The sequence below is a fragment of the Aethalodelphis obliquidens genome, unplaced genomic scaffold (genome assembly GCF_003676395.1).
Source record: "Aethalodelphis obliquidens isolate GAN/ISIS:26980383/991018 unplaced genomic scaffold, ASM367639v1 scaffold37, whole genome shotgun sequence".
Classification (NCBI taxonomy): domain Eukaryota; kingdom Metazoa; phylum Chordata; class Mammalia; order Artiodactyla; family Delphinidae; genus Aethalodelphis; species Aethalodelphis obliquidens.
In genome coordinates, this window is record NW_020837981.1 from 12,327,147 (window position 1) to 12,345,960 (window position 18,814).

An 18,814-nucleotide genomic window follows, 5' to 3' on the forward strand; every position below is an offset into this window, starting at 1 on the left:
AGGTCTTTGCGGCTAACATATTCATGCTAATGATTCCCAGCTTTAACCTCTCTCTTCTAAGCTTTAGACCCATATTTCCACCTATCTCCTGAACATTTTCATCTGAATATTATGCTATGGACTCCTTGAATTCAGCAGGTCCTATCTGAATTCATTTTTTTTCTCAAACCTTTTCCATTCCTTTTATCTCTTGATTAGTGATATGCAGGCTACCTGGTAACCTAAGCCAGTCATGCTGTCCACCTTTTTTACTCTTAACTCATCACAGCTAATTAATCATTAAGTTATATACTTTCTGCCTCAAGTTATTTCAGATACGTTTCCTTCTCTCCATGACCACCGCCATCACCTCAGTTCACATTTGCACCATTTACAAGAGCTTTTATGATCTTCTCTGAGGCTGCTTCTTGTTTTCCAACTCATCCTTCACACTGTAGCCAGAGAAGTTCTTTCTGAATGCCTGTGTGATTGTGGCACTCCTCCACTTAAAACTTTCAGTGACCTCATATTGTCTGCAGTTCTTACAATTTCAAGAATCTGTAAGCATTAGGCAAATAATGTATGTGAGTGCAGTGGACCAAGTTTGAGACAATAGGGGAGAACAGGGAGGCACTCATGTTTAAAGAAATTCATATTTAGAATTTTAAAAAATATGTGACAAGTCTATCAGAGAATCTGATGTTGTCTATGCCTATGAGTGCAACCAAGCTTAAACTACTGAGCTCCTCACATACAACGTTTCTTTGATATCAGGTAAATCCTTTAGATGGACCACTTGAAACTCTGAGCTATTGCAGAGACTGATGTAACCAGTGAGTCATGTTTGGTTGTTTTGTTTCTAAGTCAAAACATACCAGAATAAAGAGTATTGGTTTATTATTTTAAGTACCACTGTCTTCATATTGGAGGCTGTGGAACATAATGAAAAAATTATGGGCTTTGGAGTCAGTGTTGACCTATATTCACTTACCAGTTCTGCTGCCTATTAGCTGTGTGATTTTGAGCTAGTCATTTAGTGACTTTGAGCCCCAATTTCCTACTCTGTTGAAAAAATTAAGAAAGAAATAAAATTTTCAGTATTGAGAATACAAAATCAGATAACAGCTTAGAATTATTCAGCCCAATGCTTGGTACATAGTAACTCTTCAATAAACGATAGCATCCAGACAGGTAGGAATAATTTGAGAAGTGACAATAAATATACGAAAATCTAATCCCCCCCACTGCATCCTTCTCAGCAATCATACTGGTGGCCTAAGAAGAGCAAACCTGTTGGAAGCCATTATCAAGTGAAACAGGCAATTGGAAACTGACAAGCACATGATTCACCCAGGCAACTAAAAACCAGGAGCTTACCCACTTAGTTGGCTAGCTAGCTGAGAATGGAATTTAAGCCTAGAAAGTGTTGATACTGACAAATTCATGAGCATGATGGGAATCTGGACTGTCTGTAACAATGCATAATACACTAAGCCCTTTTTTACTCTTTTGTCTACATATAATCTTGAATTGTTACTATTTTTTTTACTAAAAGTGATAATTAACTGAAAATTTAATTCAGTAGTATTAGGATATATAGGAAATTTTATTTTGGTTTATTCTTTATAGCTATATAAATTTGAAGCACCAAAGGAAGGAGGTAAACGACTTAGTTTTCTTCTTTTTTTTTTTGGCCACGCAACATGGCCTGTGGCATCTTAGTTCCCCAACCAGGGATCAAACCCAGGCCCCTGCAGTGACAGTGCCGAGTCCTAACCACTGGACTGCCAGGGAAGTCGCTATTTTCTTTAGTAGAACGTTTAGCATTGGTAAGGAAGGAGGGCTGTTCTATTTATATTTTATCCTAATGCACAAATATATTAATTTTATTTTGATTAACCTAGGAACATTAAAGAAGTCTTGAAACACTTTCATCATTCACTTAAGGGAAAAAAAATATACTGTCTTCTCAAGCTTTGCACTTTTCATTTTGTTTTTTAAACATTTAAGTGTACTTTGCTTAGTAATTTGTGTACCCAGCTGACATGGTTAAAATAGGGGGCTGGGTAGCTGACATTGTGCTTTTCTGCCTTACCACAGAGCTATAGTGACATTGAGTAGAGCGGTGTAGATAATAACCTGTTGGCAGAACGATATCCACTGAACTCCTGGTTGTACTTACAGTGGAGAGACTAGAAAAAACAAAGTAGAAAGCTAACTTGTTTTAAAAAGGCAAGACAAAGACTTAGAGTTTTAGCTTCTTACTTTGCAGCAGTATATCTCACCCCAAATAGACTTTCATGCCCAGATAAATAACACTATATTTAAGTAACAGAACAACGTTAATATTATTCAGTTAAGAGGATGGTTTCTAAGAAAGCAAAGCTGAAGTATTTAAAAAGAGAGTGTTGAAACACAAAGATAGACAAGTGCTATCTTTACTGGCCATGGTAAAATTCTCTTTTGGTTTTAAGGACTATTGCTAAAAGGTTGATTAAGATACATATGGTGGCATTCTGTGACTTGATATTACATTTTAATGTTTAACTATCTTTTTTTCTTAAAGGAATGATTATTTTTGGTCAATACCTTCTAAATATTTTTCTTGTTTCTTCCTCCCTCCCTCCTGTCCTTCCATCCTTCCTAACTTGCAGCTCCTCAGAGAAATTTTGAAATTGCCTTCAAGATGTTTGACTTGAATGGAGATGGAGAAGTAGACATGGAGGAGTTTGAACAGGCAAGTTTTCCTGGAAATTTCCTTTGAATACATTAATATTTAACACATTTTCATATGCCTTGGAGTTACTGTGGTCTTGGTCAGTATATTCTGATGCTATCCAATTTTTGAAGTACCAAATGTATCATTTTTCAGAATTATCTCCACTTTTAATAGGTGAGGTTTTTTTGTTTGTTTTTACTCTAAATGTAAGGAATTATTTGAGCATATTATTAAGGTCAACATTGCTCTGATTCCCCAACATAAATTAGACTCTAATGCTGAGAGGCTAAGTTACGGTTATTCAATCATATATCCAATCAACATTTATTAAATAGCTCCTTTGTGCTAGGCAGTTCCAGAATACAAGGATGAATGACATATGTTCTGAAAGGATTTCTGTAAGAGAAGGAAAAATGGTACGATGCCTTTTACTGTAGCAGGTTCCAGCCATAAAAGTATATAGTTTCTTCTGAATCCTAGGAAGAGATTACATTTCCATCAAACTTCTGTTCTTGGAGGGCCATGGTGTCTCTCCAGGTATAATTATTATGTTTGGTAGAAGTGGTTTCAAAACAGAAAAAAATATATATGTGGGAGATAACATTTTTGTATTCACAATGAGTAAAGAGGCAAAAAGGAAGTGGGAGAAAGTATCAGGAATAGTGTATCTTTAAATAAGAAATGCACAGAGACGGGCTTCCCTGGTGGCGCAGTGGTTGAGAGTCTGCCTGCCGATGCAGGGGACACGGGTTCGTGCCCCGGTCTGGGAAGATCCCACATGCCGCGGAGCGGCTGGGCCCGTGAGCCATGGCTGCTGAGCCTGCGCGTCCAGAGCCTGTGCTCCGCAACGGGAGAGGCCACAACAGTGAGAGGCCCGCGTAATGCAAAAAAAAAACCAAAAAAACCCCCCCAAAAAACCAAAAACAAACAAACAAAAAAAACAAACAAAAAAAAGAAATGCACAGAGACAAATATTTCAAAATACCTACAGATATTTATTCAAATTTGCAAGCTATGTCCATCTAATACCTTCACTTTTCATAATTCTGCACTTCACTGGTGTTACCAGGCGGCCTCAAATGATTATAAATAGAACTTATTTTGGTATTTTTAATTTTATTTTACACAGAACTATTTTATTTTTATTGAGATATAGTTAACATATAACATTGTTTTAGGTGTATGACATAATAATTTGACCTATGTATATACTTTGAAATGATTACCACAATAAATTTAGTTAATATCCATCACCACACGTAGTTTTTTTTCTTGTGATGAGAACTTTTAAGATCTCCTCTCCTAGCAGCTTTCAAATATACAATTTAGTTTTGTTAACTATAGTCTCCATGCTTATATCCCCAAGGCTTATTTATCTTATAAGTGGAAGTTTAGACCACCTTCACTCATTTTGCCCACCCTCCATCCCCTGCTTCTGGCAACCAACAATCTGTTCTCTGTGCCTGTGAGTTCAGCTTTTTTTGGATTCCACATATAAGTGAGATCATATAGTATTTGCCTTTCTCTCTCTGACTTATTTCATCCAGCGTAATGCCCTCAACGTTCATCCATGTTAATCACAAATGGCAGGATTTACTTCCTTTTTTATGTCTGAATAACATTCCAGTGTGTGTGTGTGTGTGTGTGTGTGTGTGTGTGTGTGTGTGTGTGTGTATCATATTTTCTTTATCCATTCATCTGCCAGTGGACACTTAGGTTGTTTCCATGTCCTGGCTATTGTGAATAATGCTGCAATGAATGTGGTGGGGGGTGCTGAAGATATCTCTTCGACATAGTGATTGGTTTCCTTTGGATAAATACTCAGAAGTGGAATTGCTGGATCATATGGTAGTTCTAGTCTTAATGTTTTGAGGAATCTTCATGCTGTTTTCCATACTGGCTACGCCAGTTTACATTCCCACTAGTGCCTGAGGATTCCCTTTTCTCCACATCCTCACCAACGTTTTTGGCATTGCTGTTGAAATGCTGAATGACTTGGAGCAGTCACTCCACCATTCTGCTCACTTGACAGAGAAGGGAGTATTAATTTCATCTAATATGATCCCTTGATAACTGGCCTTGTTAAACGGATGGAACTTGTAATATTGATCACAAGGAATTTTGATATAAAAACTCTTTAGAGAAACAAAAATAATTATGAGGTGGTTCAGGAGTGAATAGCTCTCATTAGAAGTTTCTCTGCTTCATTGTTCTACGTTCTACATTTTTGGGCAATATAATAATTCTTTAAGTTGAAAGTGCACTAAGCTTTAAAACATTCAAACTTTGATTTCCAGCTAAATAGGTATTTTCTTGACGGTAAATTTGTCAAGCTTACAAAAAAAGTAAAACAGAGCCAGTATGAGGACACACACATTTCATCATTGTGTATCTTCAAAGTCAATGTGGTGTGAAGCAAGCTAATACCTAATATTACTCTTTTATTCATCTTTTTCAAAAATCACTTTGATCATGCATAAACATAAATTACTAAAAAACATTACACGACTGTAAATAGTGTAGGTTTTCTCTGACCTTTCTTTTCTTTTTTTATAAATTTATTTATTTTATTTATTTATTTTTGGCTGAACTGGGTCTTCATTGATGCACGTGGGCTTTCTCTAGTTGTGGTGAGCAGAGGCTACTCTTCATTTGCGGTGCACGGGCTTCTCATTGCGGTGGCTTCTCTTGTTGCAGAGCACAGGCTCTAGGCGCACGGGCTTCAGTAGTTGTGGCATGTGGGCTCAGTAGTTGTGGCTCACGGGCTCTAGAGCGCAGGCTCAGTAGTTGTGGCGCACGGGCTTAGTTGCTCCACGGCAGGTGGGATCTTCCCAGACCAGGGCTTGAACCCATGTCCCCAGCATTGGCAGGCAGATTCTTAATCACTGTGCCACCAGGGAAGCCCCCAGATCCTTTTCTTTAACCCATTTCATAGCAGATCATAAAACAGAACTAACCTAGCAAAAGATATTTTTTAAGAAATCTCATAACTGTTTGGGCTACATTCACCCGAGGCTGTGACAGAAATGATTTTTTAGTATGAAAGTATGAGTTGTGAGACAGAAGAAAGGGAATGAAATTTCCACATACACTCTTCAGCACCACACTTTTGAAGCTAACATACACATTTCCACCATAGGAAGGGTATAAGCTGCAATATTATGGCACAGACAAAATTTAAATCATGACAGGTCTTGACGTTGATGCTCAATACTGGTTCACTGCTATTGGAAAATTCTTCAGTTCTCATACCCAGGCAGAGAAAATGAATTGTGTATTGCCTTCAAATAGAAGCAGCACTGTACTGATTATCCTGTATTTCAATTTAATGTCTAAAAAACTTCAACTTAAATAATTTTAAAATCCATTGTATACCTATCTTTCAAGTCTCCGTGTGCATGAAAAACAAATGTCAAGAAATCTTATTTACATGATAAAACATGAACCCAGAAAAAAATCATAATCAGAAGCATTTATGATATTAACCTAGAGTTATAAGGAGACTTAGAGACAAAACCGTGAACTTTTCCAATGAGAAAACTAAGGCCCAAAGAAGTTAAATGAACTGCATAAATTGTGCTTTCACTGCAGAGCAACAGAATTAGACCTCGTGTGTCCTGATTCCTCATCTTGTGTCTTTCCATTATACTACTTTTACCTTTTAGAGCCAGAGACTTTTAAATTGTGTTAAATAAGTCTTTTTATGGTCATAGGTAATAAATAAAACAAATAAAAGACATTTAACCATGGAAATCCATTGTTACAAATCTTAAGTTTTAAAGTATTATGCTTTTCTAATTTGGCAATTTAAAAATCATCATCCACAAGGCTATATATATTATTTATTTATATAATATACCTTTATTATCTGTTCTTACATATCACAATTTTAATTATTCTGAATAGTTGTTATTTTAGCTTGTGAAGAGGTAGAAAAGATTGCAGGAACTTGTGAAAAAAATGCTATATCAATCATAGACTTGCCTCAAAAAGCTCATTTTATATAGTTAAGCCATGGTTGCTAGTCCCCCAAATTATTCTTTCTCAAAAGCTCATTTATTTTTTTTGTATTTTTTTAAACATCTTTATTGGAGTATAATTGCTTTACAATGGTGTGTTAGTTTCTGCTTTATAACAAAGTGAATCAGCTCTACATATACATATATCCCCATATCTCCTCCCTCTTGAGTCTCCCTCCTACCCTCCCTATCCCACCCCTCTAGGTGGTCACAAATCACTGAGCTGATCTCCCTGTGGTATGTGGCTGCTTCCCACTAGCTATCTGTTTTACATTTGGTAGTGTATATATGTCCATGCCACTCTCTCACTTCGTCCCAACTTACCCTTCCCCCTCCCCGTGTCCTCAAATCCATTCTCTATGTCTGCGTCTTTATTCCTGTCTCGCCCCTAGGTTCTTCAGAACCATTTTTTTTTTTAGATTCCATATATATGTATTAGCATACAGTATTTGTTTTTCTCTTTCTGACTTACACTTCACTCTGTATGACAGACTCTAGGTCCATCCACCTCACTACAAATAACTCAGTTTCGTTTCTTTTTATGGCTGAGTAATATTCCATTGTATATATGTGCCACATCTTCTTTATCCATTCATCTGTCGATGGGCACTTAGGTTGCTTCCATGTCCTGGCTATTGTAAATAGAGCTGCAATGAACATTGTGGTACATGACTCTTTTTGAATTATGGTTTCTCAGGGTATATGCCCAGTAGTGGGATTGCTGGGTCATATGGTAGTTCTATTTTTAGTTTTTTAAGGAACCTCTGTACTGTTCTCCATAGTGGCTGTATCAATTTACATTCCCACCAATAGTGCAAGAGGGTTCCCTTTTCTCCACACCCTCTCCAGCATTTATTGTTTGTAGATTTTTTGATGATGGCCATTCTGACCGGTGTGAGATGATACCTCATTGTAGTTTAGATTTGCATTTCTCTAATGATTAGTGATGTTGAGCATCCTTTCATGTGTTTGTTGGCAATCTGTATATCTTCTTTGGAGAAATGTCTGTTTAGGTCTTCTGCCCATTTTTGGATTGGGTTGTTTGTTTTCAAAAGCTCATTTAAAACTTCTCAAAGATTAATTCTCCATCTTCTCTTGTAGAATTACTTCATACCAACTTTATGTTTCACATTATCATTCTAATAAATGTGTTATCTCAATATCTGTGTGATATCAAGTATTTGCCTATAGCTATACCGCCTCTCATCACAACTGGAGAGTCAGTAGTGAGAAGTGTGAAATTTTTGAAAGTCTCCTGAGATATGGAAGGTATTACTGTGAGGTTGATGATTATTTTAATGTTGTGTGTGAGGTTTTGAACCTAAAACAAATGCATACTTTTTTCTAAAGAGAGATTTTAAAAGGCATCCCAATTATAAAGGTGTCAAGCATGTGTGTTAGAATACCAGTTCAATTATTTGCTAGCTACTTGACCTCAAGCAAGTTATTTAGCAGTGTACCTCAAATTCCTCATCTGTAAAATGAGAATAATCATGGGGCTTATCTCATAGGACTGTTGTGAGCATTAAAAGAGAGCATTGTAGCGCAGTGTAGGCAAACAGTAAGCAGTCGATAGTCAGTTACTATTCTTACTTTTCCATATTTTCCACCTTGTAATGTTTTTCTGGACGGGGGTTTGCTTCTCCATTAGGTTCAGAGCATCATTCGCTCCCAAACCAGCATGGGAATGCGTCACAGAGATCGTTCTACAACTGGTAACACCCTCAAGTCTGGCTTGTGTTCAGCCCTCACAACCTACTTTTTTGGAGCTGATCTCAAGGGGAAGCTGACAATCAAAAACTTCCTTGAATTTCAGCGTAAACTTCAGCACGATGTTCTGAAGCTGGAAGTAGGTATTCCTTGGACTTCAGGGCACTGTCCATCATGTATGCACGTAGAGCTGCTGGGTTGGGAGGGGCCTGTACTGTAAATATTCTTTCAATCTGCCTCCAACCATGAGAACTGATTAGTTTGAGCCTTATCAGTGATCTACAGCCGGACAGCAGGTAGGAAATAATATGTCTTACAATAAGTTTGTTCTGGGACTGAAAGCCAAAAAAGTCAAATTGAAAATCTTAGTTGTCTTTGGATACTCAGCTTGAGGAAAAAGAAGTTCAGGAGTCAGAGTAGTTCTCAACCTGAGCACGTATGTTTATTGTGTAGAAGGCACCAAAGAGGTAAGGAGAGGGGGATAATAAGGAACTCTTTCTTTGAAAGTTTACAAAGGTAGTAACAGCTGGAAACACAAAGTGTCAGAAATAAAAATATATGTGCTCAGAGTTACAAAGGTGTCATACTGGGTTTGGGGATTTACTTTTCCACTTAAAGTTTAGACCATCATGGTGTTCAGTTCCTGGACACAACTCTGTAAGAGCATTACCTTTTTCTATGCGTGTACTTGTTGAATTAAGTAAGTAATTGGGGGTTAATTGGCTACTGAGTCTGTTCAGTTCAAAACGTTCATTAAATGCCTTCTATATGCACTTTAGTCTGGAGATAAAAAAATGAAGTCTCTGATTTCTTCTGATTATTAAAAATTCCCTTATGCTGGTGTTCCTCAAACCTCTGTTTTTGGTTAACATATGCCCTGCCTTAATGTTACTTGAAATTTCAAAACATTAAATCCTATGACTAAAAACACATAAAAGTATTGGAGAAAAGCACTGCTTTGTTTTTAAACTCTGAATATTACTTCTCTATCTGCTCTCCCATTTTTTCCCTGGAGATTCTAATATACTACTCCCACCTCTTCCACCTACTTCCCTCAGTTGAGACAGTTTGAAAAATCACAACTGAATTCCCATTACTGATAAGAACACTGTTTAATATTCATTCTCTAGGAGAGAAGCAGAAGAATAAATCATACTAAAAATCAGATCTAACTTTGGAATGTGCTTTTGTACTGTTTTTTTTGGAAATGGTATAATTAATATTCAAGGAACTTACCTCAAAATAATGGTTTTCCACAATTCAGCCTCCTTCAGGAGGCTCTTGTAGCCCTTATAATACATGGTAAGCACTATATATTTATTATATATATAGTGCAGGGGGCACAAAACTTTACCTCTACCCTCCTAGGGTCTCCACCTGGGCCTGAGTCTTAAATTGACATCAGACAGATTAACAAGAGAAAAGTATACAGATTTTTACACATACATGAGAATCCCCATAGGAAAATGAAGACCCAAAGGAGTGGCTAGGCCTAATTGTTTATATACTAAGTTGAACAAAGAGAGGCAACTTAGCTTTGTGAAGTTTGCATTCTTATCACCAGAAAAGGGGAGTCAAAGTCGAGAGTAATTTGTACAAACAGATCTTGTTAAAATAATTCTTATCTTCCTTTAGTCCCCCATATATTTTAGTTACTCATCCACAGTTGCCTCTCTTTGTTTCTTTCCTGGTAGTATAAGGAGGACATCTTTCACATGGGAGTTTCACTTCCGGCTTTGAGGAGTCCAACAGTTTTTGTGTAAGAGTTGGTATGTACCAGGATTCTAGACCTATGCCTTAGTATGCATACCTGTAATGGTCTTCTTTGGAAGCCTTATAACATAATCTAGGAGTGTAAATTATTTAACTTATTAATTATGTAATTACAGTTTAACATATAGTATACATCCATCAAATGTAGTTAGAGAATAAAGCACAAGCTAGAATGGTACTTTTAACAAACTCTAAACGATAAATGTAGAATGTTATAAAGCAGATTAGGGATTTCATACATGTATACCTGCACATAACCTACACCCAAATGTAGAAGAAAAGAGATCTAAAAGAGTATATCTAAGATACTTATTCTAGAAAACACTCTTGTATTTGACATTGACTTGGATCTTCTGTAGGCTTTGGGCCAAGACATACCAACACTGTTCTGTTTGACAATCAGCAATTCCTCCTGTAAGGGAACCAATAGACTTTTTTGTGAAAGAACCCAGCCTAAAATATAATAAATATTCTATTTATTATATAAACGTTTATTAATCCTGAGTCCCTTCTTTCCATATAATACACAAGTTCAGTGAATAAGTGCCTCCTTATCAGTAAGCCCCATATTTAAAGTTTCATCAGTCAGTACTATGTCTTCCCAAGTTGATGTGTAATTCTTTGAGGAGGTGTGAATAGCAGAAAGAGCAAAGGCTTTGGTGTACTCATAACGAGACCTTGGTTAAAATTTTCCTTCTACCACTTACTGGCTATCTGACATTCGATGAGTTATTTATTCTCTCAAAGCCTATATCCTCATTTATACAACGTGGTGATGATTAAGTGAGATGATGTTTCTTATAGGCTGAATTGTGTCTTCCCCCAGAATTGATATGTTGAATCTCAACCCCCAGTCTGGAGATAGGGCCTTTAAAGATGTGATTAAGTTAAAATGAGGCTATTAGGATGAGCCCTAATCCAGTCTTACTGGTAGCCTTATAAGGAGAGGAAATTTGGACACACAAAGAGACACAGACACCAGGGGTGTATGTACACAGAGGGACAACCATGTGAAGAGACAGCAAGAGGGTAGCCAACTGCAAGCCAAGGAGAGAGGCCTCAGAGGAAACCGACACTGCCTACACCTTGTTCTTGGACTTCCAGCCTCCAGGACTGTGAAAAAATAAATTTCTGCTATTTGTCACCCAGTTCGTAGTGTTTTATTATGGCACCCCTAGTGAACTAACACAGTGGTGCATGCCTGAAACACTTGGCATGTACTATGCCTTTAACAGATTCTTTCACCTTCTTTTGTATACCCTCTGCCCTTTAGTATGACAGTTGGCATGTAATAGACGTAAACAGGTCATCTCAGATGAATGACTGAAAGGCCTTACTTTCATTTTGAAATATTTTTCTGATAAAACATCTAGAAAATAGAAGCAGTTTTTGTTTTTGTGAAACACTTTTAATTTTACTTTTCGAAGTTTGGGTAATTTATCCCCTCACTGAATATGAAATATAATATCATCACAGCCAAGAGGAAAATAGGAATGATTAACAGTATCTTAGCTTTCATATGGGTTTTATAGTTCCATTATTCTTTCTATTTATCTCTTACCAGTTTTATTTCACTGCTTACTTATCTACTTTAGAATTTTAGATCGAGGAGACTTATAGCTCCATTTGGTTATTTCTGTCTTTTTCTCACCACAATAGCTTTGAGAGTGAAGAGAACACTATTTATCTGTCAATTTTAATTTCCACAGTGGTTAGGGAAGGGGAAAAAGTCCATGAAAATTTATCAAATGCCTACTATGAGCCAGGCATTGTACAGATATTACATGCCTTCTTTATTTTAGTTCTCACCAACCCTATTGGGTTTGGCGGTATTATACCGGTGTTACAGAGGTAGAAACTGAAATTCGAAAAGATAAAAGTTGCAGAGCTATTAAATGGTACAACCAGGATTCCAACTCACTCTTTCAGACTAAACTCTTTTCTATTCATCATCTGATTGTTATTACTTTTAGTCTGAGATGAGGTTTCTGTACCTGACTTATTTAGAGCTCTAAAGAAAAACAAAACGTTCTGAAATTTAGAAACAAACAAACAAAAAGTCTTGAATATTTATAGTCTCCCTTCTTCAGCACCATGTTTTTCCAGTTCCTTTGCCCTTCAAGTTGAATGTTGTGGCTGAGAAGAAATACACTGTTCTTTTGTGTTGGTAAGATACTACCTAAACTAGCCGTTTAGTTTCTTTTCATAACAATCATTAACTTGTTAGATTTTTTTAGAGTGTTCTAATGCTCTTATCTCTGGTCATATTTGTTTTATTCTACCCTTATGTCTTTATTTGGGAACTCAAAAAGCATGGGTTTGGGCTTCCCTGGTGGCACAGTGGTTGGGAGTCCGCCTGCCGATGCAGGGGACACGGGTTCGTGCCCCAGTCCGGGAAGATCCCACATGCCGCGGGGCAGCTAGGCCCGTGAGCCATGGCCGCTGAGCCTGCGCGTCTGGAGCCTGTGCTCTGCAGCGGGAGAGCCCACAACAGTGAGAGGCCTGCATATCGCAAAAAAAAAAAAAAAAAAGCATGGGTTTGAAAGAGTGACTTAAGAATGCACAGTTTTATAAGAAAAGATAAGTCAATAGTGAAATACCTTTGTGTTTAAGGCTGTTGGGAAAAGGAGTTATAATGACTTGGAATAAAATTATGAACTATTTAATTAAATACTTAAATTTTCACATGCATATAAGAGCCACATATACATGCATTTTAATAAATCGTAATGGCTTAATGTGAAAAAAAGAATGCACAGTTTTTTAAAAAATCCCTTTTGAAGTTATTAAAAATTCCATCTAAGTCTCCCAAGAGCTATTTAGCTGGAGACAGGTGCCAAGTCTAATTTCAGTTAATATATTCATTGATTTCTTGAGGACTACAGCAAGTAGGATGTCAGTCAAAAATGAAAGGTAATACAGAACTCTTTGAAAGATTATGATTAATTTTAATTTGGGGGGAGGAGAAAAAGGAGCTGTCATTATGTCAAAGAAAAGCAAAAACTAATTTATACAAGAAGGAAGAAACCAACTCCAGAATACGCAACAAGGAAACTGAAACAGTATCATCTAATGGAATTCCAACCTGTAGCATGATGTTTTTTATTAGTTTTGGGGGCTCGCATGCTTATTGCATAACCAACAAGATTATCACATTTTAAGATGGAATAAGTATCAGTAATCTGAAGGTAAATTAGATATAGTTCAAAGGGTAACAGTAACTGTCTTACATTCCCAGTCTTCAAGAAAAAAAATATTGAAGTTAACTAGATTTGTTCAGTCAGAAAGAAAGATAACAGGGAAACATAAAGAACTATGCTAATTATTCCCATCTGCCAATAAGAGTAGAGCAAAAAAATGAGGGTTAATTTAATTTAAATATTTAGGAACTCAATATTAAGGAATTCCAGAATCACCTACCCTTTAGATCATCAGGCTGACATCTTTGTACTCGTCTCTTTAAAGTACTAAAGTAGAATTAAATCTTTCTTGTCCCGATACAGAGGGCCATATTGAAAGACAAACTTCAGCTCTTTTCTTGGCTGAAAGATTGTGGGAAATGAGACCAGAATGCTTTCAACCAAACACTAAACCAAACACTTTCTGGAACTAGAACACTCTTGGCAGAGCAGATTTCTTTTTATCTTAGCATCCTGTTTTGGGGTTTTTTTCCCCTGGGAAACTGACACTTATTATGTAAACTTAAAGATGAGAGTTGACTTTGATTTAATTAAATCTAAGAAACAATATGTGATATGTTCATTGGGTTTCTTTTAGTTTTATTCTTCCACTTCTGCCTCTACAAAGCAGAATGTGGATAGTAATAAATCTATAGTTTCTTATTCCATCCTTAGATGTTTTCAGCTTGAATTTTCCAAAAGTCATTAAAAGGGTTATTAAAGAGTACTTGTCTCTTTTAGGGATTTATAACTTTAAGGAGCCAAGTGCATGTTTAAAGGTTTAAAAAAAAACCTTTATTATTATCTTAATAACCTTGTTTTAAACCTAGTCTTTCTTTGCCTAGGACACCAAGGGACTTTTTAGGAAATAATCATCACTTTAAAAAATAGAAATATAGGGACTTACCTGGTGGTCCAGTGGGTAAGACTCTGTGCTCCCAATGCAGGGGGCCCATGTTCAATCCCTGGTCGGGGAACTAGATCCCGCATGCATGCCACAACTAAGAGTTTGCATGCCACAACTAAGGAATCTGCATGCCACACCTAAGAATTCCACATGCCACAACTAAAGATCCCGAATGCTGCAGTGAAGATCCCACATGCCTCAACTAAGACCTGGCACAGCCTAAATAAATTAATTAATTAAATATTTTTTTAAAAATAGAAATATATAAAATAATAGAATAAAAATTTAATTGCCCTCAATAATTCCTTATAAATCAGTCACCCATGTCTTGATGTCAATACTTTTTAAAGCTAATTCTGTCTTCTCTCTGTACCACATTGTCAGGTAGGTTCAAAGTCTTGCCCTGATGAAACCAAGTTAGCTCTCAGGGTGAGTTACATATATCTTCTCATTAGAAGAAGATATGTAACACCCAAAACCAAACTCATTTAACTTGCAATTCCCTTTACACCCTGTAGCTCAAGTTTGCTATCATTTGTGGCTTATAGGTAGAATCAGACTGGAAATACTATACATGGTAGAATGTCCGTGGTGATATAAAGCTCCTTTGAGGTTGTAAATGTAACCTTGACAATTACTCTGTAAAAACTATACAAAACAGTGCTTTTTTGTTTCATATTTTTTGGACAATGAAGGGAAAAGTTGAGTGACACTTTGTTGCTTAAAATACATGATCTAGGCGTGATTTTTAAAAGGCATTAATTAGTACTTCTGAATCTGACCTTTCAGATTGATCATTAAAGTGCAGAAAACTCTTAGAGATTAATACTGTTTTTTTATTTGCAGATAGTGTTGCAATTCCAAAGTCAATATGTTAGTCATACCTTTTATCATACTTGGCAATCACCAGGATTTTCCTGTCGTCACATATCTCTAATTTACATTCTAAGTTAATTTTAAACTGGCCACAAGAAAAAAGGGGCTCATAAATAAATCATGAAAATCAGATCTTTCTCTGAGGGAAATTTTTCCTCAGTCTGTCATTCAAATAGTCTTATCAACCATTTTTTAGTAGAAAACAAATGCTTCTCAATTTATGAATGAGCTGTGTACCAGCATATCAAAAGTTCATAGGTCAACGCTTTGGAATTCAGAATACAGTGAAAATTTTTTTAGTCTTACAGCAGAATATTTAATTTACAATATAGTTGAATGTGATACAGTAAAATGAAAAGTAGTATGAAAGAAGATGATTGTGAATGTATAATCTGTGCCTACTCTTCTAGCCACAACAGTCTGTGGGTGTAGACCTCTAGCAGTACCAAGCATTTTAACAATAATTTGAGTACATATTCCTAATAAAAATACTAGCCAACACCTTTTGAGCGTTCACCATAAGCCAAGCACTACTCTAAGTGCTGTATGTACATTATTTCCTGTAATCTTCACAACACTGTGAGGTTGGTATTATAATTATCCACATTTAACAAATGAGAAAACTAAGGCACAAAGAAGTTAAGTAACTTGCCCAGGGTCTCTCACATAATAAAGGAGGAGCTGAGATTGGATTCTAGGCAGTCTGCCACTAGAGTCTGCTCTTTTTTTTTTTAATTGAAATATAGCTAATTTACAATGCTGTTACTTTCAAGTATACAGAAAAGTGATTCAGTTATACATATATACATACAAATATATATTACATTTTAGACTCCTGTTTTTTTACATCTTTATTGGAGTATAATTGCTTTACAATGGTGTGTTAGTTTTCTGCTTTATAACAAAATGAATCGGCTATACATATACATATATCACCATACCTCCTCCCTCTTGAGTCTCCCTCCCATCCTCCCTATCCCACCCCTCTAGGTAGTCAGAAAGCACTGAGCTGATCTCCCTGTGCTATGCAGCTGCTTCCCACTAGCTATCTGTTTTACATTTGGTAGTGTATATATGTCCATGCCACTCTCTCACTTCGTCCCAGCTTACCCTTCCCCCTCCCTATGTCCTCAAATCCATTCTCTATGTCTGCGTCTTTATTCCTGTCCCGCCCCTAGGTTCTTCAGAACCATTTTTTTTTTTAGATTCCATATATATGTGTTAGCCTACAGTATTTGTTTGTCTCTTTCTGACTTACATTTCACTCTGTATGACAGTCTCTAGGTCCATCCACCTCTACAAATAACTCAATTTCGTTTCTTTTTATGGCTGAGTAATATTCCATTGTATATATGTGCCACATCTTCTTTTTCCATTCATCTGTCAATGGACACTTAGGTTGCTTCTATGTCCTAGCTATTGTAAATAGAGCTGCAATGAACATTGTGGTACATGACTCTTTTTGAATTATGGTCTCTCAGGGTATATGCCCAGTAGTGGGATTGCTGGATCATATGGTAGTTCTATTTTTAGTTTTTTAAGGAACCTCCATACTGTTCTCCGTAATGGCTTTACCAATTCACATTCCCACCAGCAGTGCAAGAGTGTTCCCTTTTCTTCACACCCTCTCCAGCATTTATTGTTTGTAGATTTTTTGATGATGGCCATTCTGACCAGTGTGAGATGATATCTCGTGCTAGTTTTGATTTGCATTTCTCTAATGATTAATGATGTTGAGCATTCTTTCATGTGTTTATTGGCAATCTGTATATCATCTTTGGAGAAATGTCTATTTAGGTCTTCTGCCCATTTTTGGATTGGGTTGTTAGTTTTTTTGTTATTGAGCTGCTTGTAAATTTTGGAGATTAATCCTTTTTCAGTTGCTTCATTTGCAAATATTTTCTCCCATTCTGAGGGTTGTCTTTTTTATGGTTTCCTTTGCTGTGCAAAAGCTTTGAAGTTTCATTAGGTCCCATTTGTTTATTTTTGTTTTTATTTCCATTTCTCTAGGAGGTGGGTCAAAAAGGATCTTGCTGTGATTTATGTCATAGAGTGTTCTGCCTATGTTTTCCTGTAAGAGTTTGATAGTTTCTGGCCTTACATTTAGGTCTTTAATCCATTTTGAGCTTATTTTTATGTATGGTGTTAGGGAGTGTTCTAATCTCATACTTTTACGTGTAGCTGTCCAGTTTTCCCAGCATCACTTATTGAAGAGGCTGTCCTTTCTCCACTGTGCATTGCTGCCTCCTTTATCAGAGATGAGGTGACCATATGTACGTGTGTTTATCTCTGGGCTTGCTATCCTGTTCCATTGATCTATATTTCTGTTTTTGTGCCAGTACCATACTGTCTTGATTACTGTAGCTTCGTAGTATAGTCTGAAGTCAGGGAGCCTGATTCCTCCAGTTCTGTTTTTCGTTCTCAAGATTGCTTTGGCTATTCGGGGTCTTTTGTGTTTCCATACAAATTGTGAAATTTTTTGTTCTAGTTCTGTGAAAAATGCCAGTGGTAGTTTGATAGGGATTGCATTGAATCTGTAGATTGCTTTGGGTAGTAGAGTCATTTTCACAATGTTGATTCTTCCAATCCAAGAACACGGTATATCTCTCCATCTATTTGTATCACCTTTAATTTCTTTCATCAGTGTCTTATAATTTTCTGCATACAGGTCTTTTGTCTCCTTAGGTAGGTTTATTCCTAGATATTTTATTCTTTTTGTTGCAATGGTAAATGGGAGTGTTTTCTTTTTTCTTTTCTTTTTTTTTTTTTGCGGTACGCAGGCCTCTCACTGTGGCCTCTCCCGTTGTGGAGCACAGGCTCTGGATGCGCAGGCTCAGCGGCCATGACTCATGGGCCTAGCTGCTCCGCGGCATGTGGGATCTTCCTAGACCGGGACACGAACCCATGTCCCCTGCATCGGCAGGCGGACTCTCAACCACTGCGCCACCAGGGTAGCCCTGGGAGTGTTTTCTTAATTTCACTTTCAGATTTTTCATCATTAGTGTATAGGAATGTGCATTAATTTTGTATCCTCCTACTTTACCAGATTCATTGATTAGCTCTAGTAGTTTTCTGGTAGCATCTTTAGGATTCTCTATGTGTACTATCATGTCATCTGCAAACAGTGCCAAGTTTACTTCTTCTTCTCCTATTTGGATTCCTTTTATTTCCTTTTCTTCTCTGATTGCTGTGGCTAAAACTTCCAAAACTACGTTGAATAAGAGTGGTGAGAATGGGCAACCTTGTGTTGTTCCTGATCTTAGAGGAAATGCTTTCAGTTTTTCACGATTGAGGACAATGTTGACTGTGGGTTTGTCATATATGGCCTTTATTATGTTGAGAAAAGTTCCCTCTATGCCTACTTTCTGAAGGGTTTTTATGATAAGTGAGTGTTGAATTTTGTCAAAAGCTTTCTCTGCATCTATTGAGATGACCATATGGTTTTTCTCCTTCAATTTGTTAATATGGTGTATCACATTGATTGATTTGAGTATATTGAAGAATCCTTGCATTCCTGGAATAAACCCCACTTGATCATGGTGTATGATCCTCTTAATGTGTTGTTGGCTTCTGTTTGCTAGTATTTTGTTGAGGATTTTTGCATCTATGTTCATCAGTGATATTGGCCTGTAGTTTTCTTTCTTTGTGACAT

General features: G+C 36.8%; 1 protein-coding gene across 4 annotated transcripts in view; it reads left to right on the forward strand.

Annotated features, from left to right (window-relative positions):
* Positions 1 to 18,814, forward strand: part of MICU1 (mitochondrial calcium uptake 1) — a 200,081-nt gene that overhangs the window by 116,256 nt on the left and 65,011 nt on the right. For all 4 annotated transcript variants that reach the window (XM_027129935.1, XM_027129934.1, XM_027129936.1 and 1 more), the window contains 2 exons: positions 2,634 to 2,716; positions 8,369 to 8,566. In XM_027129935.1, coding sequence (XP_026985736.1) covers positions 2,634 to 2,716; positions 8,369 to 8,566 — 281 coding nt within the window. The remainder of the gene's footprint in view (positions 1 to 2,633; positions 2,717 to 8,368; positions 8,567 to 18,814) is intronic.